General features: G+C 38.1%; 1 protein-coding gene across 1 annotated transcript in view; it reads left to right on the top strand.

Moving 5' to 3' along the window:
- The window catches only part of KCNH8 (potassium channel, voltage gated eag related subfamily H, member 8), a 246,613-nt gene that overhangs the window by 152,330 nt on the left and 69,557 nt on the right, over positions 1 to 24,726 (top strand). Inside the window, exon 7 of the mRNA XM_004692289.2 lies at positions 1,802 to 2,009. Coding sequence (XP_004692346.1) covers positions 1,802 to 2,009 — 208 coding nt within the window. The remainder of the gene's footprint in view (positions 1 to 1,801; positions 2,010 to 24,726) is intronic.

Raw genomic sequence — 24,726 nt, 5'->3', positions numbered from 1 at the left:
TATGATTTGAAAAACTCTTATCCCATTCAGTAGGCTACATTTTCACTGTAATGATGAGTAGTTTTGTTGTGTAGAAGCTTTTTAAGTAGATGTTTATTTTGGCTTTCTTTTCCTTAACCAAGGCCAATGTCAAGAAGCTTTCTCCTATAATTTCTTCTATGTATTTTATGGTTTCAGGTCTTACATTCAAGTTTTTAACTCATTTTGAATTAATTTTGTGTATGGGATAAGCTGGTGGGCAATTTTCATTATTTGAATGTGACTGTTGTTTCCAAAACTTCTATAAGATATGACCTTGTTTATGATTCTGTTAGATAATATTCTAAATGAAAAAATTGTTGTTGGGTATAATATGCCCCTTTCCTTTCTTCTATTTTGATATCCCCTAGAAAAATTAAAGCCAAAGACCTAAACTCTATAATGAGAATTTTTGTTTGTATTTTCCACTTTAGAATGTTCTTTGTGGCTCTCTGAGGGTGTGAAAAGAGTGTAAATTACATGCTCCACATTTTTTTAAAGATTTATTTACTAACTGACTTATTTATTTATGCATATAAAAACTGTTGTATAGGCCAGAGGTGTGTGAGGGGTGGGGGTGGGGATTAAGAGAATTCACTAGAGCCAGTGGGAGACATAACAGGCAGATTGACTAAAATGCACTGTGCAGGGGAGCAGCATGCAAGATAGCAGAGGTCTGCTGGGCCATATATGGGTCAACTCCCTGGCCGGGGATCGAACTCAGGTTGTAGTTGTAATAGCACTGAGAGAGATTTAACCTCTCGGTCACCAGGGAAGCCCACATGCACCACTTACGTTCTTGATAGTTCTTGACAGAAATGACATTGTCCATTTTGTTGGACACTAACGATGTATTTTTTTTTTCCAGTTAGATTCCTTAGTTATTTCTAACTCATGCTAAGGCAGAACCTATGACTCCTATGCCTATTAATAACGTTAGAAGGAAGATCATATGGCAGAGGAGGTAGAAATGCTACTGATACTGGTGAGAAGACCTTACTCGTCTTTTAAACCTAATTATTTTAAAAAGTACCATTCAGGTCTTCCCTGGTGGCGCGACAGGTTAAAGCACAGCCCTGTGAGGCCATCCCCAGCCACTAGCAGCACAAGTTGGATTCCTGGCCAGGGGGATGACCCACATGGCACAGCAGACATCTCCTCATCCGCCTGCTGCTCCCCTCAGCAGTATATTTCAGTCCATCTGCCTGTTCTGCTCCCCACTCTGACTCTGGTGAATCCTCTCACCCCATGAATGTCTAACCTGTACCCCAGTTCTTGTTTGCATAAATAAGTACATTTTGAAAAAAAAAGAAAAAGAAAAATGAACTGTTCTACTTTTATTATCATTTTACAGACTTTTACTTTAGTCCATCTGAATTATTTTTATAAAGTGATCCATTGCATGGAGTACAGGGCAAGGAGTAGAAGACAATGTATGTAAAGGGTAGAAATAGCTCATGTTCATTCCTGATGCCATAATATATGTCCATTGTGCACCTGAATATATAAAATTATATTAAAGCAAGCAGGTAGAGAAAAAATTACAAATATCACTTAAGATAAGTATTTACTCAAAGTGATTAAAGTGCCTTAGCCCTCTCTATCCTGTCATCTCCTACAATAGTATGTCCAAACCCCAGAAACAGTCATAAAAGATGACCATAGTTTTGCAATCACAGTTATACCTATTCCAAGAACTTTGCAGAAAGACCTTAAGTCAAAGTACCTGCTGGGGCCTGAAGTCAACCCAGGTGCCAACTTGTGCTTCCTGTCTCCACCACAGGTGTCTCTTGTACATCTCCTGAAGACTGTCCGCCTGCTGCGTCTCTTGCGTCTCCTGCAGAAGCTAGACCGTTACTCCCAACACAGCACAATCGTCTTGACTCTGCTTATGTCCATGTTTGCGCTCCTCGCACACTGGATGGCGTGTATCTGGTATGTCATTGGAAAAATGGAGAGGGAAGACAACAGCCTTCTGAAGTGGGAAGTTGGTAAGGGCTTACATTTGTCATGTTTTCCATTTTTAAGTGAAAAGGAAGAATTTTCTAGAATCTGGGCAGGTGGAAGATGAGCCTAAAATACATGTCCTGTGTTGATTTGTCTCATCATTTTTTGGAGGTCTGGGGACCCCTGTTATCAGTGCTATTGTTGGATAAAGCTTTTGGGGAAAACCTTATGTTTCCCCAAAGGGTAACACACTGGACATCCTGTAGGTCAGTGATCAGCAAAGCTGGAGAAGTGCTTATATAAGTAACGTATGGTCTCACCTTGACTTATTTGATTCAGGGTTGGTAACAGTATATCACTGAATCCCTAACTCAGGCCAGTGTTATTTTAAATCCTAAGAAATCTACCAGTCATATTTAAGGTGACAAGTCATTTGAAAATATATACCACTGGTAGACAGAATGACAAATCGAAATACAGATTTACAAATATGCTGTACAGTTTTTTTCCCCTACAGTACATGGGAGCTTAACAGACATTTATAAGAGTTACATAATCTGCATAAAGGAATTTGAAAATTTCTGCACATGAACACATTTTTAACTTATATTAATCACAAGATCTTTATAGAAAATAAAAAGCCTATATAATCCTCTATCCTAACGCATCTGCCATCTTCCCAGTCCATCCCCATTAAAGAATTGACATTGATGCTATATATTTTCCCTTAAACTCACATTGTGTGTGTGTGTTTCGTGGTTGACATGAAAATCCTTCATTATTTGTTCCTTCAAAAATCAATCCTGACTTTTGAAAGCTCAGACCTATGTGTAGGAAAAAAGCCATGAAATTCCCAAGAAAAAAAAAAAGCTCTCATTTTTCATACCAGCCCTTCGTGACAGCAAGTACTTGGAAGATCCCTGGGTTGATGCCCATAAATGCCACTCTCTCGCCATAGGGCAGATGCAGAGCCATCAAAGGGCATCTTTGAAGAATGAGCTGGCAGCCTTAAGAAAGCAGGCTCGAGGGACTGAATTTTCACCCCAGGTTCTTAAAACTGCTCCCACCTATCTCAGTTTTGTCCCTGGGCTATGCGACACGACTGATGTGTTCTGATCATTTTCATCTAGCAATGGCTTTCTTATTTGCTCTGTGAAAATGCTCTATTTATGCCTTGTCGAGAACCTATCTCAATTCTCAGAAGTGAAGAAAAGGGAGAAATAAAACTGTACAGTGGAAGTAAAAATACCCCATGTAAAAGCACTATGAGGAGAGGTGGGGCATGGGGAGGGGGAATCTGTGCTTGGATGAAAACATTACATGTATCAATACTGTTTCCCTTTTCCATGACTTTGTCCTGAAGGTCTCTCATCATCTCCTCCAATGCTGCACTAATGGGGTTCAGCAAATTACAGCTCTGAGATCTTTGCTTCTTGTTTTGGATTCATATTAGAGTTCTGACTTGTGGTCAGCCAAGCCACCTGATTCCTTTTTGGACCTGACCTAATTTCCGTTGGGCCCCAGACCTATGCACTTATATTAATTTGTGAGGCTTGTCTAGTCTGAGAGTCTCCAGATGGGGAAATTCAGCTTATTCACGCTCTCAAATTTAGTTATATTGAGGAAAGCTTTTTGTTCATTTCCAACATGCCTGCCAGTCCTGCTGCAGACATATAAAGTGGCTGTTTTTCTTGCCACAAACATACAGAGAGTTGGATTTCTCCAGGAAAAAAATCACCTGAACAGCTTCTCATTGCCTCCTCCCACTCCTCCTCTTGGTCTCAGGGTTCTATTTCAGTAAAAGGGAATTTCGAGCTGGAAGTCAACCCACAGAAAAAACATGGGCATGGGAACAGCATGGCATGGAGGGCAGTGAGTCTGTGCCACCATAAACAGCTCTACCAGTAGCCAACTGGGAGATTTGCAGGAATTTCAACCAGCTGTCTGAGCCTCGGTTTCCTTGTGCACAACATGAGAAAACTCATTAGATAACTTAGAAGTCTTTCAAGTTCCATGATTTATTACTGTCGTGGAACAATAAATCCAGTATTATGTACGTAACACACACACATACACACACACACACATCCTAACTCAATGCCCACATGAATCAGTAGCATCCATTCAATATCAACAAGTCTGAGAAAAATGAATGAGTACAGCTCTTGATGATGACATGTCAAAGAATTGATCAATTTTACCCAGTTATGATGAAAAATAACTGAACATTTATCTCTAGGGAATTAGATTTCCTGTCCAAACACCTCTTGTGATATGATTAGGAAGGTAGCCTACCAATTATGTCTGTCAATATTGAGTTTATAGGCTTGGCTACAAGAACTTACCCTTCTCCTAAAATTATTTGCATCATTTGTTCATTTAAAATTTTCTGCAGCTGAAATTTGGACATAAATTAAATAATTATGACCTTCCCTACCTAATTTTATAATGAGACAGCTGAAAGTCTAGGCTAATTTAGTTATCACTATGTAATTTGTCCACTAATAATATGTTTTACCTTTTTCAGTCCAATAATTACCATGAATCAGAAAATTCATCACACAAATAAAGTTTTAGAGAACATGTTATTCTTTATGTACTAACATAAAGAAAGTGACTAACATCACATGTATAGAATACCTTTATTTTCCCAAGGAACTAAAATGGAACTTTCTTTCTAATCCTTGCTATTTGTCTTAAAATTTTCTTATTTTTATGTTTAGCAGCCCCTACTCTCGCAATACATAGTCCTAGAGAGAATTCCAACATTTTGTATCAGATCAAATCAAAGGTGATCTTCTTTAAAAATGTTATGGTCTTACTCCTGTATGACATCTACTTATGGAAGGAGGAACTAATGTATGTGGACTAACTATACTAGAGGCTATTTAAAATACAATGTGCCTGGCAATATATTTTACTTTGTAGTTTTGTATTTTTATACAAAAAAAAAATTTATACATATCTTAAGGAAGTTAGAGGTTTGGCTTATTGGCTCATGGATCTTGAAACCTGGGAGGATTTTTGTCCAACTTATCAGTTCTAGTGCGAGAACCCAGCACTAAGAATGACGAGCTCTTGAAAGGGGTCATGTCCATTGTGGGCACAGCTGCACATGGGAAATGGACCGAAGAGTTTGATCAAATGAATCAGTCTTCAAGGTCATATAATTACTAAATGCAATCATAGGAACTTAGATTCTCTAACTCCTTGTCTTAAGTCTCCTTTTAATGACTTTGAATATTATGAAATTATATATGGTGGCTATTTAGCAAACTCATTCTGTCAAAAAGATGGAGAAAAGAACACATACGGTGATACCCACTCACTTGGTCCTGTGTTACACACGAAAGATACCAAAAGAGTAAGCTTCATGCTATGAATTTTAAATTCTAATAGGAAAAAACAGACAACTTGGATAAATCACAGTTGATACATTCTATAACAGAAACATGCATAGAGAAGTGACAACTAAATCTTGACTGGAATGTCAGTAAAACTTCTCTAAGACCTCAATTTTTTTTTTAGGTTTAATTTAATGATGCATACAGAACTGGGGTACAGGCCAGAGGTGTAGGCGCGGTGAGAGGCTTCACCAGAGACAGAGTGGGGAGCAGAACAGGCAGATCAACGAAGTACACTGCTGAGGGGAGCAGCGGGCGGGTCAGGAGAGGTCTGCCACGCCATGTGGTCTCCTCCAGGGCAGGCGGGAATCGAACTCATGCAGAAGTGGCTTTAGATTCTCAGTGCAGTGCTTTAACCCGCTGCGCCACCAGGGAGGGCCTCTAAGACCTCAATTTTAAAGGATGAATATGTCTTGTCTACACTGATGCCGAGAACATGGCATGTGAAACATTTTACTAAAACCAGCATAGAGAATGAATGAGGGGGAAGAGAAAATAGTAGATTTAGAGGCTAAAAAGGTCAGTTGTTAGGGAGCATTTCTGCTAAGCTTAAGGGTTTAGCAGAGACGACAGAAACACATTAAGTTCTCTGTTAAGCTGTGATCCTTTGGCAAGAGCCCCAGAAAACATTGTCAACATCTGTGAAATGCCAATAATAATGGCACTTCCATCACTGGTGTTTTCAGTATTAATTGGCGATCTACATAAAGCATTGAGTACTGTATTTGGAACCCAGTAACTGCTCAATAAATACTAGTAATTATAACCATAATTACCACTGTATTGTGACAATTACTTTGAATAAAGACAGTACGATGAGCTGTGACTAATCATACTAAGCATTTTATTGAAGAAGATTATTAAGAGATGACTTAAAAGGTGTTGCCTTTAAGGTTTAATTGCTGTGCTGGACAACAATTTATATGCTTTTGCATATCTTCAAAATTATATATCTGCCCACACTTCCCATTTTAAATTTCCTCAGAAAAATTAGTAATTTTCACATAGGCTCACAACTGCATGTCTATGGGAGATAACCTCTTTAAGGATAATATAGTATAGATCCAACATTTACGCTAGGATTAGAGTGCAAGATGAGGAATACCCTGGGATCCCCAAACTTGTATGTTCTAAATAATCTGACATATAAAGACAAAGCATTCTCATCATATGAAAGAACTTCAGCAGGATTAGTATGCAAAGAGAAAAAAGAGAAAAAAGTTTAGTTTCCCCGCAAAACACCCAAAGTTACTCATTCTGTTGTGTGTAAGCGCCCCGCCAAAAAAGGATCAACCAAAAGTTGAACCACTGAGGCCAAAAGCTGGCCACAAGTCTAAACTGCCTTCAGGGGGCAGGGGGGCTGTAAGAAAGGGGCAGGAGGGGTCAGGCGAGTCTGGATGAAAAAAACAAAATCAAAGTCTAAGTCAGGGTCATGGCTGCCATTGTCAGCCTCCCCACTGGTCCCTCACCACATGCTTCCTCCAAGCAGATCTCTACTCCACATGTCTCACTATGTCCCAAGTCCCTGGTGCATATACAAAGCTGAGCAGCAAGCAGGCTTTCTTCACAGCTCTGCTCATATGTCTTCTTCCCAGTCTTCTCCCACTTCTCCCAGCTCAGTTGCGACAGGACAGAGAACATGAAACCACTCAAGTTTTTTTTTAAGATTTATTCATACAGAACTGGGGTACAGGCCAGAGATGCGAAGGGTGAGAGGATTCACCAGGGACAGAGTGGGAAGTAGAACAGGCAGATCAGCGAAGTACACTGCTGAGGGGAGCTGTGGGCGGGTCAGGAGAGGTCTGCCGCACCATGTGGATCACCTCCAGGGCAGGCGGGGATCGAACTCATGCGGAAGTGGCTTAAGCTTCTTAGTGCAGTGCTTTAACCCGCTGCGCCACCAGGGAGGGCCGAAACCTCCCCTTTTTATGAACCTTACACTCTGTACCATTGCAAGCTTCAAGAGCAAGATTTAATACTCTGTTAAAGGAACATCTGACAACTAAGTTTATATGTAAATATAAATTCTGGTTTGGGCTGCAAAGGAATGCTTGGATGTCATTTTAAAAAAATGTGTATGTAAAGTTTAAACAATGACATTCATAAAATTCAATTAATGACATTGAATTAATCTTTGAAGAGCTCCATTAGAAAGTAATAATTCTGAATTTAGTCTAGAAAAATAGGATTGAATCTTGCTTTCCGAATTCACTGGGCATGTGATTTGGTCAAGATGCTATCAGTGTGTTACCTGTTACACAGTGCTCTCAACAAGACGTGTGTGTAGTCAGACCAACCCTCACAGTGCTTTGAGGATGGAAAGTACTCATGGTGACATATCCGACTGAGCTTCTGGTGCTTCAGTATGTTCTTGCAGCGAGAAACTGCCGCCATTCCCATCACTGTTGGGGACCACAATACCAGAGGGCCTAGTATCTTTCAGGAAAAGAATTTCATGAAGCACGGAAATAATATTAGCTGTCAGTGAAATTTGTATATAGCATCTAAGGCCAAAGTCTAGTGCAGGAGAGCAATGGGAGCCTCAGAAAAGCTAGAGTATGACCCCTCAATGAGGGTATAAAGCAGGAGGGTTTGTGGTCTTTGTCTTCTCCAGTGAGGAGCTGTCATGTTAACAGTGTATTCATGCTCCTCCTGGGCTAATTGATGCTCCCCACCCTCCTCACCTCCTTCTTTCCCAGTGTGTGAGGGGGAGGGGAAGGGTTAGGGGAGAGGCCACCATATTGGAGGTCAGAGGTGAAGGCAGCATTCTAATGCCTACTTCACAGGGTCTAGTTTTAAACACGTTGGTGAACTTGTTTGAACAGGTGGCTACAATTTGAGGTCCCTCTAGGTCTGGCTGGGTGACTGAGCCTGGTTCTAGTTACAGACCAGCGTTGTTAGGTATGAAACAGGTACATTTTTCCAAGTCTCCCGGACCAAGTTCTTATCTGGTGTTTGAAACAAGGTGATAGCCGGAGCTGGGATGCAGCAGTGTGGCTGTATCACTCTAGGAGAGGGCATGAGAGCCCTTTTCTATCCCCAACACCACCACCCAGACTTCCACTCTTCCCACTGAGACAGACCTCAATTTGTAGCCAACTGCTCAAACCAACATCAGTGAGCTACACAGAACTGAAATAGCAATATATTCATGTCTAGTGGAGAAGTGATATTTTTGTAACAGGCAAGCTTCTTGATTGCCAGCACAGACAGAAAGGGAATTCCATTAACAGGACATGCAGACTCAGGACTAGAAGGATGGAGAACAAGACTTTGGAAAAGAACATGAACCAAGCAGCTCCATGCCATTTGGCCGGAACACATGTCTGTCTTTACAGGCACAGAGAGAGTCCTGCCTTTCTGTTCATCTCAGATTCACAGCCCCTGAAGGGAGAGTGCGGTTGGGCAAGCTTAAGTCTCACGCAAGGTGCTGACTGTGGGACATGGAGAGACTGTCCACAACTCACGGGGCTCTCCATCTCTCCATGACCAGCCCCATACAATGGCAAATCTCTCCATGACCACATGCAATGGCAAATCCCCCCTACTCACATAGGACTTTAAACAGCCAACAAAGGGGAAAAGATAAATTGCTTCCATCACAGTTTTGCCCTTACATTTAAATTTATAAAAAACATTTACAAAAATGCTTCCATAATCATCCTATTCCTCTCAGACATCAGCATATCAGATGACAAGAGATGAAAGAAGGGGACGTGGTGGTTCTCAGTGCAGCTTTACACAACCATGCTTGTGTTTCTAGTGTAAACAGAACAGTGGAACTCTCCTAGGCAAACTTACCTCAGTGAGATTGCATCTTTCCAGTAGGTTCTCTTCCGTGGCAAAAATTCTCCTGGCTTAGATTCCTTCTCAAAGCTGTCTATTTCTAAGGCTATGACATTCTGAACTTCAGAATAAAGGGTCTGCTTCAAAGGTTAAAGATGAGAATATTTTATAATGAAAAGAAGCTCTTTTTATCTCTTAATCTTTTGACTGGAGTTTGCTTATCCATTGTATAGACCTGAAAGTACATCTGTATCACTGACTGAAGAAACCCAGGAATCTAGAATGGGAAAAAAAGGATTAAGTCAGATAGCGTTTTCAAGTTTTCATTGACAATTTTAATCCTAAATCTCCTGATCCTCGTTGGATAAAACATCATAAAAAGCTGATTGATCTGAAGGGCTCTTTAGTTATTAACTGCTTAGCATTTACAAGCTTCGTGTAAGGAAAACAATGATCAGGTTTATGAGATTGTGAGCTGATTATTTCAATAACTGTATCAAATCTTCCTCAAGGTAGAACATACCAGCACTTGACTTTTCTGGTTCTGTATAAAGGATGATAAAACATTAGATAAGCCTTATCTGGAAATCCACATTCTTGGGGATACGTAAAATAAACAAAGGGGAGAAAAAGCCTAAAAATAAGTTTCCCAGCCATTAAAATGGACAATACTAAGGGGCCATTGGACTTCAGTTGTTTTTAACTGGAGACTGACATCACCTGATGATTGCATGAAAACTCTAATTCAGTAAGTCTGAATGGATGCCAGAGACTCAGCATTTTTAACAAGCTTCTAAACAGAGTCAGATCTGCTAGTCCCCCCCCCCCCACACACACACACACTTCAGTTGCACAGTTTTTAATATTTTGGGGTGTGTGTGTGTGTGTGTGTGTGAATTTAATGCTCCTAGTTATAAATATTTGCAAACCAGTGAAAATTCAGTCCTTTCTATCCTTTTTCACCTTCCAGTCATGTTTCAATTCCCATCACATCTACATATTTATTTAGTCATTGTTCATTCATAATGGACCAAGAAGGTCCACTGAGAAAGAATTAACCTCAGTGCTGAAACAATACAACACAGCACTTTAAATAACATCAGAAACAATTTATAAGAATTGGTTCTGAAAACTAAAGTTATAGTCCATCAATTTTAAGAGTTGCTAATGCCCTATTCCATTTTGATAAAGGCTTCTAGAACACAGAAACGCATATACATTTGTACTAAAGCAGATGGTTAATTTGTAAAATTCAGACCTCTCTCATGTTTTATTTGTGAGTATAATAGTAAAATTTTCCAGTAAAAACTGGGCAAGTAAAGTTTATATGAGTGTTCACTTATCTCCATAGTGAAACGTTATGGGCTTAAAAATTGTTAGGGCGTTTGGAGAGGAAGCAGCAAGCACAGCACAAAGTTAACATTGAATTACATGATGTTCTCAGTTCTTTGAAAGGGACCTTCTGGGTGTCAGGTGGGCAGATTTGGGTTAACAGGATTTCTACTTGCCAGCACTGACGCTGAAATATATAGAATATCTTTGTCTCAGAGTTTCCAGATGTGTTTATACTTCAGACCAAACATGCCAAGCGACAAACATTTCTGCTGTCATGTACATTGGAGAGAAAGGCCATCATCATTCTGAAGGAGTGAAAGAGAGGTTCTCACAGTATGAGCGCAGAGAAATCCCAAATGATTAAGCTTTATTTAACCCAAATGTCAAATAAATTTATTTTACCTCCTAACCCTTTTCATAATACACATTATTAATATTCTGTTAAAATCTTATGACTCTGGAGTGTTAATAGGAACCACCTCAGGAAAAATGACTAAATGCACTATCGTTGTAGGAAGAATAATAATGATTTTTCATCTTTTTAAAAATATAGGGTGCCATATGTGTCATTCACAGTAAATCTAGAAGAATGGGGATGTTGTCCTCATGTAGAAAGTAGAGTAGTTTTTAGAGAGTAGTTGGTAAGCTTAAATAAGGTAACATAGATAAAAAGCAGTTTGCAAATTTAATATGAGTGTACAATGTTGATGCTGTTATTGTCTTATTGTTGACAACATACACTACAGTTCTGTAGACATTTCAGAACGAGAGATATATAGGCATACACTCCATACCACAGTCTTGTCTTGGTGTTCTCCCCAGTAGATTGACTTTGATGTCAATAGAGAACCATATACAGTACCTGTGTTGAGGTGAATTCCAGTATATTGACTTTGATGTCAATAGAGAACCCATATACAGTACCTGTGTTGAGGTGAATTCCAACCTGTGTTGGAATGAAACAGTTGACCACAAATATCCTAGCAGCCGTCTGTATTCTATAGGCCATTTTGGGTTAAAGGAGCAAGCTCTGAAATCAGTCTTCTTTTAGTATGTGAAAGTCCCACTGATTTGTCCTTCCTCTGGTTCCTCATCTTTCATACTGTTGTAGAACAAAATTCTCATTGCTCATTTGGTTAAAGCTGGAGGTGTCTGAAGTCCTTCTTTCCTTCCATAGATTTTAAATGCCTAACTAGTTGCCCTGGAACATTTATTGAATAATCCACTCACAGTCGTTAATTAAATACAGCATTTTAATCATACTTAATTATTATGCATACATATGGCTGCTGCTGGGTTTCATTTTTCTTTCATTGACAATCTAATTTTATACCAATATAACAGAATGTTAATTATGATACTGTTTAAATTTTGGTGCAGCAAGTAGAATTTACATCAATATTAGAAAAAAGTTTTCCCCCCTTAAAAAGTTTGAATGGCATTTCATTTGGAGATAATTTTAGAAATTGACTTGGGAAAATTAATGTTTCTGTAACACTGAGATATTTTTGGCATCCAAGGTTATGGTTTCTGTGCATTTATGTGTACTGCTTTTATATTATTAAGCACAATTGCTTAGTTTCCTTCACACGGGTTGCACATATTTCTTATTATGTTTACTTATACATATTTGTATACATATGAGTGGGGTCTGCTTTCCATTAATTTTGCTTCAGATATTAAAACAAAAAAATTATAGACAACCTGGTGCCTTCAAAATGATATTTTGCAGATCTCCATATAATATGTATCTAGTCAGTTTTAATTAATTCTTTGAAAATTTTTTAGGAAAAGTCATACAGTTGTCGTAAATGTCTCCCTTACTTATGCAGTGATTATGCCCTTATAAGCTACTATTTTCTAAAATTATTTATGGTTTAAATGTTTAAACTCACTAGAGATTTTACTTAAAAGATGTTTTATTATTAACTAATAGACACTGTAACTGATGCTTGGTACTACACAGAACTACACCAAATTCTAAATTATAGTTCTCAAAAATAATTTCATATAGGAACAATTCTTAGTTTAGACATTAGTTCCTCTTTGCTAAACATAGTCCTGCTACTAGCTAGCTGTGTGAAGTAGGAAATTTTACGAAGCTATATCTGTCCCAATTATCTCTTTAGAACGAGATGTTTGGCTAATTCTTACTGAGTCTTACTCATAAGCCCTCTTGGAATATAAAAATGGAAACTGTAGATCTCTGATGATAAATTCATACATCCATGCACAAATATATTACATAAAGTTATATTCAGTTTATAGGTTCCACAGTATTTTTCATGGATTCTTTGTAAATGAAGTAAGTGAAAAGATCCCAGAGCTAGGTATTTTCTAAGGTGGTTTTTAACTTTGAGATGATTTAGTAACAATTAAAAAACAACTGTTTTACACCTGTGGTGAAGGGGTTATACCTCATTACGCTGTTGATACATCTTGTCATAAGTAAAAATTGGGTTAAGACTACCTTATCTCAGCAGTGAAAATTTCTTAATCATCATGTTCTTCCCAGGTTTGGTGCCACTGGAATAATTATATTCTGTCCAATATATGCCATAAAATCCTTCCCATTCAATCCATTTCTTTCTAAAGTTCTTACCATTGAGAGACTTGAGTTATAGTCACATACTTTCCATTTTATGATGCAATCAAGCACCACAAACAAGTCCTTGATTTTCAAGAAACACAATGATTTCTTAAACTGAGCGAAAGCAAAGTCACCTCTCAATTGGCTACAGTCGCATTTGTTATGCCTATGATTAAAATGCTCAAAAAATAGCATGTCTGATTTATTTTGTAAAGGATAGTCAGAGGCAAAGCTGACTTCTTCAAACTTCTGCCACTTGGTGAGTGTTCTCATTAGCCCAGTGGTGAGGCTCATCAGAATACAGCTTTTCACGCTAGCATTTTCTTTCCAGTCATTGTACTCAATGACTTACGCAATTGCGTTGGTTTCAGCTGAGTTACTCTTTAGACAACCTGGTTTCATAGATTCATAAGATGGAAAGAGTAACCCTAGGGGGTACATATTTTGAAACCTCTAATTTATGTTACTCCTTCTCTTTCATGAGGTCCTGGGTGGAGCAGTGGATAGGAATTGTTAAATTAAGAGCCTCATCCTGGCTCCAGGTGTCATGTTTCTTCTGTCTAAAATGAGATAATCAGAACAAATGATCTCTGTTCAGAGCAACTTTTCTTATTTCTTTATCAAGAAGAGGAAAAAAAGATTTTACTAAAGTGATTCTACATTATGTTATTCCTGGAAATAAGAAATACATATTTCTACTTCCAGAAATATTTGAAGTGGGTTTTTGTGACTTCTGATCCTTGTTCCAAAGGGGAACTGGTCCACATTCTAACATCTTGATGTATGTCTTTTTAAAATTAATTATTAGTCTATTCGTTTCTTCAAGTCTAAACATAATAATTTAATTTTAGTAGAAAATAAAGGTAATATTTTAAAAGTAATAGAAAGTATCATTTCAATGGAAAGGAATCAGGTGTCAGTCTTTCCTTCTTCACCTTTTATTGCTTATTTTATGTTCATTGGCCCAAGCTTTTGAGTTGATTCTAAATATTTTATATATCCTCTCTGATTGTATTTCCCTACTTTTATTTTTTTGATTCATATTAATCCTCTATTAATTTTCTGTTTTTCTAACACTTGCGATATGTTAGTCTAACCCTTAAAATGTCAAGTGAATAAGGGCTAATTAGTCAAAACCTCATTCATTCCCATATGGAATGCTTTATGGAGGGAAATCATTTAAATGTTAAGATATAAAGTCACCAGTCTTCAAATGAAATTGTTCATTTATCAGGAAAATAACTGCTGTCTTAAGAAAACATCATTAAATGCACTCAGTATACAAGTATTTCTTCCTAGCCACTGTATTAATCAGGAGTTCTTTTGTAATAGGTAACAGTTTACTGCAGATTTTTTTCAAAGGGACTACACTGCAGATTTTTTCCCAAGTGATGATAGAGAAAAATAGAACAGAAGAACTGAGTCTCTAAGATTGTTGTATTTAAACTGCACAGTGTTTTATAAAACAAGTATTTGCTGAGTCCGTAGGACAGTGTTATGATCTGTGAATGATAAAAGGAATTAGAAAATTAAATTTGCCTTCTAAAAGTATATTCTTACTAGAAAGTCAAGAAGTAGGCAGAAAAGAAAAAAACACAGAAATTCTTCTAACATTATTTTAGTGTAAGTTTGTACAGGCAAAAAGTTCCTTTTACTTAGAAGGAAGTAGAAGTAATTATAACTGAATCGCTGAGAAGAGGGCATTTCAGTTCAGCTTCTAACAGTGAGTACTATATTGGAGGAGGATTCAACAAAGATTATTTAGGTGGAGGACACAGCATGAATAAATCTATGGAAGTGGAAGACCTCACAGTGTATTTGAGGAGCAGTGAATGGATCAGTTTGTGTAGAGAAGAAAATCCTTGAACAGCTGGGACTGTGAAGTAAAAGCCTAGAGAAGAAAGTGGCTTAGCATGCATGGATGAAGCAGTCCAGGCACCCAAGTACAAGTTAATGAAATTAAGTTCTGAAAGCATGGAAGTCCTTTCTGAACAAACAACCATGACCTAATTCCAGCACCATTATAAATGGAAATCTCACTTTGCTAGAGAACTTGAAAAGTAGGATTTGGGGGTAAATCTCTAATATCTAAGCGCTGATAAACTATTCAGAACTTGCAAAGCATAGTGTAAGAGCCAAACAAAATATCTGTAGGTTTATAAGGTCTCCAGTAGGCCGTCCCACATCCAGAGTGGTTAGAGAAAGGAATGAAGTCAAAATAATGGGTTAAAGCTTGGCTGAAGTATACAGCTATAGTCCCTAAATCAATGGAGACCAGAGAAGGTGCACCACGATTAACATAAAATTAAGAATGGCATTCCAAATTTTAGAGAGAGAACCAGAAAACACCTCCCTTCATATTTACTCGTTTAGCTGGACATTCCCATGAAAAGACATATGTGGACTATTTTTAGGAAATGGTGTCACGATATACTTTTACTAATGAAAAATTTCCCTCTGTTTATTATCCTAATTATGTGAATATTTTTATAAAGTGGTGCTGAATTTGTAAAGAATTCCCATAATAATACTTTCACCAGTTGACTTTTTCACAAATATGAACATAACTCAGAGATATATGATAGGAAACAAAAGCTCATTAAAATTTTTATCTAAACTAATTAAACATCTGGCCTAAAAATTCCAATTCCTCTTTTCTCCTTTCTTGTCGTGCACATGTGTGGGTGTTTGCTCAGCATTTAGGGTCTCTCCAATTAGCCACAAACAGAAGAAATATTTAAAATGCGTTTCATTGTTTATCACTCCACAGAGGCTACTGCAACATTCTCCCTGCTGGCTTGTCCTTTTACTGTGACATGAATCTTTTGTTTTGTTTTCCAGTGAGATTAGTCAGGCAAGACAAAGATAAAGCCACATTTTAATTCCTCAGTAACTAAGAGCCCACAACTGTATTTGTAGTAGAAATTATTGGTATAGTTCCCTTATTTAAAAACGAGTAGATTTTTCCCAGCTCTAAAAAAAGATGAGCTGTTGCCATCTGTGACAACATGAATGGGACTGTAGGTGATTGTAAGCTCAATAGCCAGAAGCAGAAAGATGTACCGAACAAAATGACTGTGTTCATCTATGAGTATATAAGAATGAAACGAAATATTGACAAACTAAATGAAAGGAAACCCTAGAAATACGACAGGAGGGCCCCAGTCGTGGAGGGTAAAGACCTAAGGATGTGATGACGGCACGGTGGTGGGGTAACATATATCTGAGGTCTGAGCCGGTTTCCCTAAATCATATACATAGTTTTGTAAACCAATGCTAACTCAATTAAAAATAGTAATAAAGTAAAATCTTCAAGAAGAGACATTGAATACTCTCAAAATGAATGGTCTAAGAAAAAAAAGTACTTCCTCTAAAAATGAAAATTTATATTTTAGAAATGATTGAAATTCCATAAAACTGGATTTTTATCCTGCTGTATTTGTCTACAGAAAAATTAAGTAGACTGGCAAAATTTGGATGCCAGGAGATTTAATCAATAGAAATAATAAAGACAGAAGGCTAATGTACATCTATTTATTTGCCCTTTTCAAGATCTATCTCCATTTTCTCTTATTTAAAGTTGACCTTTGCTTGACAACTCCCAGTGAACTTCTATCTGCTCTCATAGGATAAGATAGAATGTTATCATTCTGAACAAGAGTTCTAGATTCAAACTTCGAAGGTGGTCTCTTCTTCCTACTTTCTGCATTAATGTGTGTGATATTTCCTTGTGTAAAACACAGACCTCATCTGTAAAATAGACACCAGGGTGTAGTGAGGATTCAGTGACATAAAGGGATGACTAAGTTTGCAGTGCATGTCAATAGCTGTCATTGTTGTGATTACTATTTTATTTTATTAAAATCATGGCTGATTTTGTTCCCAAGACACTATATGTACATTATTGACAATAGTGGAGCCAACATCCAAAATCCAAACTGCCTACAGCCTTTATTAAAACTCTGCTGCTGATGGACAGAGATTACAGGCTTATTTTTAGCAGTGTTTCTAGCCTGAAATGGAATTCTGTCAAGGTTGGCAATTTTTTAATATGACTCACAGAAAGAGAGCTGTATTTCTAATTTTATCTTCTACCCATAAAATCATGTTTTAGTGCTAGCTAATTCCATTAATTTTTCAAATATGCTGGTTTAGGTTTACAGGTTGCAAAGCTGTTCTCTGACTTAAATGGCCTATTTTAGAATATGTGGTGATTCTTTCTGACCCATTCGGGAGTAATCAATGAAATGCCTTGAAAAAAGTGAATAGCACTTGATTTGTTTTAAGAACAAGTTGTAAATGAGGGTGCAGCATTCTCCAAAACAGTGTTAGATATATATATATATATATATATGATTCGCACACACACACATATATATACATATACATATATGTGTGTATGTATATATATATATATATATATATATAATTCACACAAAAGATATTTGTTCACAGCAATAAAAATATATTTGCAAAAATCCAGAAACTATTGTCATGGCATAATGAGATTCTCAAGAATTAGTTATTCTTAAATGAATAATCCAGTGTTATATTGACAGCTGAGGATTTGTTTCTGGCTGTCTGATTTCTCTATCAATAACTTGCTTATTGAAAGCTGTAAGTCACATTGTGGTCGTTATTCTTTACAAATGAATAGATAGAACACATGTGGCGTAAGTGTGTATGTGAGAGAGAGACAGACAGACAGACCAGCAATTCATTTTCACATCCTAGTTATAGATTTTGACATTCTTTAAAATTGGCAAATCATATCCTTTTCATTCTTTAGAGGGGAAAGATTCCATCTTTCTGTGGCAAGTTTAATGGACTATTTTTGTAAAACTATCTTCTGTGAGTCAATAATTATATTCAGAGGTATCAATCAGAAAATTAAGTCTTTATTTGACTAACTACTGAATTGATTTTGATGATTCCAAGATGTTTAGTCTCTGTCATTCTGAACCTTGCACTCCAGTGTCCCCTCACACATGTCCACATGTGTTTCATTACATAGACACACTGCTTACATATATGTTGGATGCGCCACCTAGATTATACTTGCACAACTCATCATGTTTGATGTGTTACCTAGTTATCCCCACAACTTATCATGCTAATTTAATTTAGGAATCAAATATCTAAACAGCAGGGTTAAGCAATTATTTACCAATTTATAAATACATATATATGTATATAAATACATATATATATAATTTGGTTTTAGATCATTCTTCATTTTGTACATTTTTTTCATCCCCATGGACTTCCCACCACCACTTCACCCGTGTGCCATCACCATAGTCCCGTGTGCTCTTCCCACCCCAGTTTTGATCCTGTTCCTCTTTCCTCCCCTATAGAATATCTCTGGTTTATAGTTGTTTATTGATTTTTGGTTTTACTTTATTACAATTGCTTTTTTTCTGATCCCTTACACTCCTGCTATGGGTAAAGCCATCCAATATTTTTCTATTTCTGGCTTAGTCCACAAAGCATGAACCCTTCCATCTCCATCCATGTTGCCACAAATGGCCTAAGTTTATCTTTTTTTGACTGCTCAGTAATATTCCATAATGTATATGGACCACATCTTCTTGATCCAGTCATCTATTTTGGAACATCTGGGTTGATCCCACATCTTTCCTATTGTAAAGAAAGCAGCAATAAACATGGGGGTGCAGGTGTCCTTTTGAATTAACATTTTTGTGTCCTTTGGTTAGATACCTCGAAGTGCAATTGCTGGATCACATGGAAGCTCCATTTTCAGCAGTTTGAGAAACCTTAAGGAGGCACTTAAATTTTCGTTTTTTATTGGGAGAAACTAGAATGTCGAGTGCTCAGCATGTGAAGTCAAATTGCTAAGTGCTGACGGGGCTGTGGGCCAAGCCATCCCACAATTGCATAGTCTTTTATACCCAGCCCTTGCCTTGCATCTATCCAGTGGCTGTTACACTTTAGAAAGATGAGCTTGATCACTTAACACATAGGTATTGAGTACACAGGGACCACACGCTGAGCTAGGCTTGGAAATTAGGTATATAAGACAGACCATCGCGCCCTCTCCTGAAGCCACTAGTCTAATATGAGCTGCAACAGATAATCAAAAAGATTAAGTGCAGTAATAACCCCTACAGTAGGGCGATAAAGGGGCAGAAGTGGAGGGGTTGTGTATATAAGGGAATAAAAAAATTGATTACATGGATTACTGAAAAGTGAGAGAGGATAAAAATACCCTCTATATGAAATCACTACAGGTAAGAGGATTTTACAATATCCAGAAAGATCCTTGGAAATGTTTATGAGTGTATCATCATAGTGATCATGATTCATAATAGTCACAGAATATACTTAGATAGCGGCATCCGAAGCTAGAAAATATATCTAAATAGAAGCATCAGCAAAATGGAATTTTCAGTAGGAGCCTCCCTAAATACTGGTGTCTCTCCAACTTTGAATTTATCTGGCTTTGCAGTAAGCCTGAATGATCCTAAGATAAATCCCAAGAGGTTTCAAACTCCAGAAGTCTCTCAACAACTTTTGCCTTACTATTTCTTTAAAGATTGTTTCTAAAATTTGAAACTGTGTATTATCCTGTTGCTTTGTGAGGATTCTTGTAATAACATTGACTAAAGTCTCCCAACTTGAGCAAAAAATTACACTAAATTCACCCCTATTTTATTTGTGATTTTTCTGCCCTCCGCCCCAACACACATTCACACACACACACACAAATTTGATCATTTCTATTCAAAGTCTTACATTCCTGACAGGCAGTTAGCCAGTTTATCAAACATACGTCCCTGATAGAGAAGTTTAAACCCTTCTTCTGTGGATATTGGTTTTTGATACCTTGGAAGAGAAGAAAATATCTCTAAGTTTGAAAACTGGTACGTTACACACACACTTTACATGACTCTATCCCATTCCCTCCATTTCAACCAAAATTGCACTAATGTCTTCCCCCTGTACATGAATTTTGTGTCTCTGATCTAATGTCCTTTTACATGAGCTTTCAACTTCCCCAAAAGCAATTTTCCTTCATCTCTGTTATTCCAAATCCTGTTTACTCTGCACAGGAAAATCTGAATATTTCTCTCCCCTATAAATAAATGCTCTGATTGTTCCAGCATTTTGTTCCACTGACTGGACACTGTCAATTTCCCGGATAGACTGTGTGAAGACCAACCTCCCCCTCATCGCTGCATCTCACACCACATCAAACACCTTGCGTGGTTACTACATATTGCTAAGTGAGTGAATTAACCACTTAACTACTTCAGAGTTATTTAGGGATTATTAGACAAGTGGAAGCAATTAACGCATTATTTTCATCTCCTGATTCAAAGAAAGCCTCACTTCAGAAGTTGGAAGGCAAAACCCAGGCAACTGACCTGCATACCCATGGGTCTGGGAACTGGATATGAGAACAGGACTTTAGGAGTGAAATGTTGTCAAGTAGGGGCGATTGCTGACCGAAAAGTATGTTCCATGCTGAAACAGAACATTAAAGATAGATTTTGAAAACCTGCAGGCTGTTCAGGAGGGGGAAACGAGGTGCAGGAAGGACTGTCAAATGACCCCCGCAAAAAGGCATGCCAGTAGAGAGGGCAGGGCGTCGACAAGTGTATTTCTAAGTATTGGAAATGCTGTAAAAATATGGAAAAGAGAGCAGAAATAGGACTAGATTGACAGAACTGGGGCTGTGGCGTCCAGGCAAAGGCTGTGTGGCTGGACCCTCAGCTTTTGGGACAGGGAGCCAATTTTGCCTTCCAGTCAGGCCTGAGCTCACCTGGGCCCTGGGGGTTATTTTTTCTCCTGCCACTTATGTCGCTGTGCTTCTAGCCTCGTTTCCTAGAGGTCTGATGTCACTTCTCTCTGCCACTGCTATGCCTCCTGACACTTCTGCTCTGGGCCCAACATTAGACAGCTTGACCAACCCCCAACAAAATACACACCATGGAGTACAAAATGATGTAAAAAAATAATACTATTATATTTATAAAAACAGAAAAACATACACAACATGGAAATTAAAACTCACTTCCCAGAAACTGGACTGAGGGGTTTTCAGGGAATGCTATGTGGGAACACAATCGATGCCCCTAAGTATAAATCCACTTGGATTTATTAGTTTGAATTAAAGTTGAAGGAGAGTTAAAGTTCCTTCAGAAATAGTCAGTACCAGAAGGACTTTCTGACCCATCTTTGTGTCCTTGAAAGCACACGTAGAAAAGTACTCTCCTGTAAGCAAAAAGATAAAGCTTTCTTATCACCAGCCATAGGGAATCTAGAGCCCAGAGACTGCCAACAACCTTGTTACTTTACCAAGCTCCAGCTCGTAACTGTTTTTTTTTCTTTGCCTAAAAGGTATAAATACTGCCTGCTTTAGTCAGTTCTCTGGATCCTGTCTCTGGCACCCCATACATAGAAAACTAAATGTGTGGGGTTTTTTTTTCTCCTGTTTATCTGGCCTGTGTCAACTTAATTATTAGATCAGCCAGAAAAATTTAGGAGGAACAAAAGAATATAAACACATTTTTTTCCAAATTGTTAAAGCAAGACATAGGTAACGTAAATAAACTACAAACTGTGCTTTGGCTACCATGTGAGTTAAACCAATTTTTGTGGGCTGGTTGAAAGCTAGACTATATTTTGCCATTGTTTCATAGCTATTAAAAAATTATGGTTGAGGGCCCTCCCTGGTGGCGCAGTGGGTTAAAGCACAGCACTGAGAAGCTAAAGCCACTTTCGCATGAGTTCGATTCCCGCCTGCCGCCTGCCCCTGAGGTGACCACATGGCGTGGCAGACCTCTCCTGACCCTCCCGCTGCTCCCCTCAGCAGTGTACTTCGTAGATCTGCCTGTTCTGCTCCCCACTCTGTCTCTGGTGAAGCCTCTCACCGCCCCTGAGCCTCTGGCCTGTACCCCAGTTCTGTATGCACAAATAAATAAATCTTTCAAAAAAAAATTATGGTTGAAAATAATGACTTTGTAAACAGAGTTGGTATCTATGGATAAAATTTAAAGTCAGATGTCAGTGAAAGGACCATTTAAAAATGTGAAGGGGCTTAATTTATCCAATTATTTTTAATAGTTGCATAGGAAAGGAGTTGTCATAAGAAAAGCAAAAATTATAAGGTCTTAATTTCTCCACAATACAGACCTGACCTACATACAATCTCTGCAGAGTTCACAAGAGGTTAACCAAAAAGTTTTATTCCTGGAAAACGAAACAGTGGAACATTGTTGAAAGTTCAGTCTGTGGTTCCAGAACTTTCTTCTATAACCCAAGACTTTGCATACACAGACAATTAACACAATAATTCCCGCCATCTACCTCTTGAAAGTTATCTAGTGCTGAGGTAGCAGGGTTGGGGTGGTGGTGAGCATCACAGAAGTTTTCATGCTCGAAATAAAGATGGTCTCCAGACCATATGTCCCAGTTAATGGTGACTATAAGCGGCAGAAGACAATTGGGAAAATTTCCATTTTCTGGTGGAAGGAAAGAATAATTACAGAGACAAATCCACTGGATTTTATGGGGATTACACCAGAGAGGAGAAATCAAATGTTGTACACAAAAGAACAATGATGTGAACAATATATAAATAAATTTTTAAAAAACTGTAATGACTTTCACCTCAAGCAAACCCAGATTCAATACCTAGCTCCTCCTTCTTTACAGATGTGTATTCCTGCTCATGTGTTCCTTTAACCAGTATTTTAATATCAACCTTTCAGATTATAAATGTAGTTCTTAAGAGCTGTAAGAAATTGAATTACACAATACAGGATTAAGTTAAAGGTATTCAGCACACTGGATGATCAGTGTCTAATGTCAAGCTACAAATGCATGAGTCACAATATTACCACGTATTATTTTACCTAAATGAGTCACCAGCAAAGCAAATCAATACAGAACCGTCCATGTCTGTCATTGTCCTATCCATTTCATATCTTCAGTACCTCATATTGGAAAGTGGCGTTTGCACTTAAGAATGATGAGAGATTGTTGATTTCCAAGAAGGATGAGATTGTGTACATTACTTCTACAATTGTGTTCATCATTTCATACTTACCTAAATGAGGTGCTAGATGAAACTTTTATAAAGGTCTTCAATAGCGATTTTTATACTCTTATTTTCTGTAAAACAGAATCCTTCATCTTTAAAACAATAGCAGAAACAATAATCATAATTTTTTAATCTAGTGCTTGCAACTTCGTGTGAATGACATCACTTCATCTCTTAACTACCCACGTTGTCTGTTACTTCATGTTCTCCATTTTAGAAAGGAAGAAACGAAGATAGAAAGAGATAAGTGTTACCCCATGTTACACAGCAATTGAATAGGAAAAATAAGATGGAAACCATGCCAGCCATATAATTCCAAGACAGGTTTTCCTATGTCTTTGCATATGCTGTACTGTTTGCCTTCTAGGCTCTCAAGACCGACTGACACATTTCTCTGTAGCCGTTTTTCTCCTCTGCATTCTGTTTCTTGTTTCTCTGTGTTGGATCTCTGCCCTCTGTCCACTCATTTTCATTTTTTTTTTAATTTTTTTTTTAAAGATTTATTTATTAGTGCATACAGAACTGGGGTACAGGCCAGAGGCTCAGGGGCGGTGAGAGGCTTCACCAGAGACAGAGCGGGGAGCAGCAGAACAGGCAGATCGACGAAGTACACTGCTAAGGGGAGCAGCAGGCTGGTCAGGAGAGGTCTGCCACGCCATGTGGTCACCTCCGGGGCAGGCGGGAATTGAACTCATGCGGAAGCGGCCTTAGATTCTCAGTGCTGTGCTTCAACCCGCTGCGCCACCAGGGAGGGCCCTGTTTTTAATTTTTTAAAAAGATTTATTTATTTATGCTTACAGAACTGGGGTATAGGCCGGAAGTGTGGTGGGTGAGAGGATTCACCAGAGACAGAGTGAGGAGCAGAACAGGCAGATGTACTAAAATACACTGCTGAGGGGAGCAGTGAGCAGGTCAGGAGAGGTCTGCTGTGCCGTGTGGGTCAGCAACCTGGCTGGGGATCAAACCTACGTTGCAGTGGCTTCAGAGAGCGTCATAATACAGTGCTTTAACCCACTACACCACGAGGGAGAGCCCTTCATTTTTAATTTTAATTTTTTATTTTTTTTTAATTTGCAAGCACCTTGTAGTTGTCTTCAACACAGCCTCACTGCCCTATGTTGTCTTCAGCGCCAATCACCCACTATCCACAGGCCTAAAACTCACTTAGGAATGTTTTCACAAACTCCCATTACTTACTGTATTTTGTACTCCATCAAGTCGTCAAGCAAAGTTAGTTGTTTGTTTTGAAATGGACTACTAGATGTATGAGTCAAATTTAGCTCTTCTGAAAGAAAACAAAAGCTGACAACTCAGAGTTTCCTTTTGTGATGTGGGTATTCCGCTGAAACTGAAGGAGCATGGTGTCAGAAGAGGCTCAACACCAAGTGAAGGCAAATAAAACACAGTGGGGGTGTGAGGTGGGACATCTGAGTACAGTATCCCAGGCCTTGTATTTGGTTTAATTTATTGAAAGTTACTTTCATGATTGAGATATTAGGAAACTGATTTCCTTTAGTGTGTTTGGAACTTCAATTTATAGTTCTGCAAACCAAAGACACTTCCCAACAGATGTCAAA

This window comes from Condylura cristata, unplaced genomic scaffold, assembly GCF_000260355.1.
Source record: "Condylura cristata isolate star-nosed mole 26May11 unplaced genomic scaffold, ConCri1.0 scaffold00033, whole genome shotgun sequence".
In the NCBI taxonomy this organism is placed as follows: domain Eukaryota; kingdom Metazoa; phylum Chordata; class Mammalia; order Eulipotyphla; family Talpidae; genus Condylura; species Condylura cristata.
The sequence above is the reverse complement of the archived record's forward strand: the minus strand, read 5'-3'. Positions and strand labels throughout refer to the sequence as shown.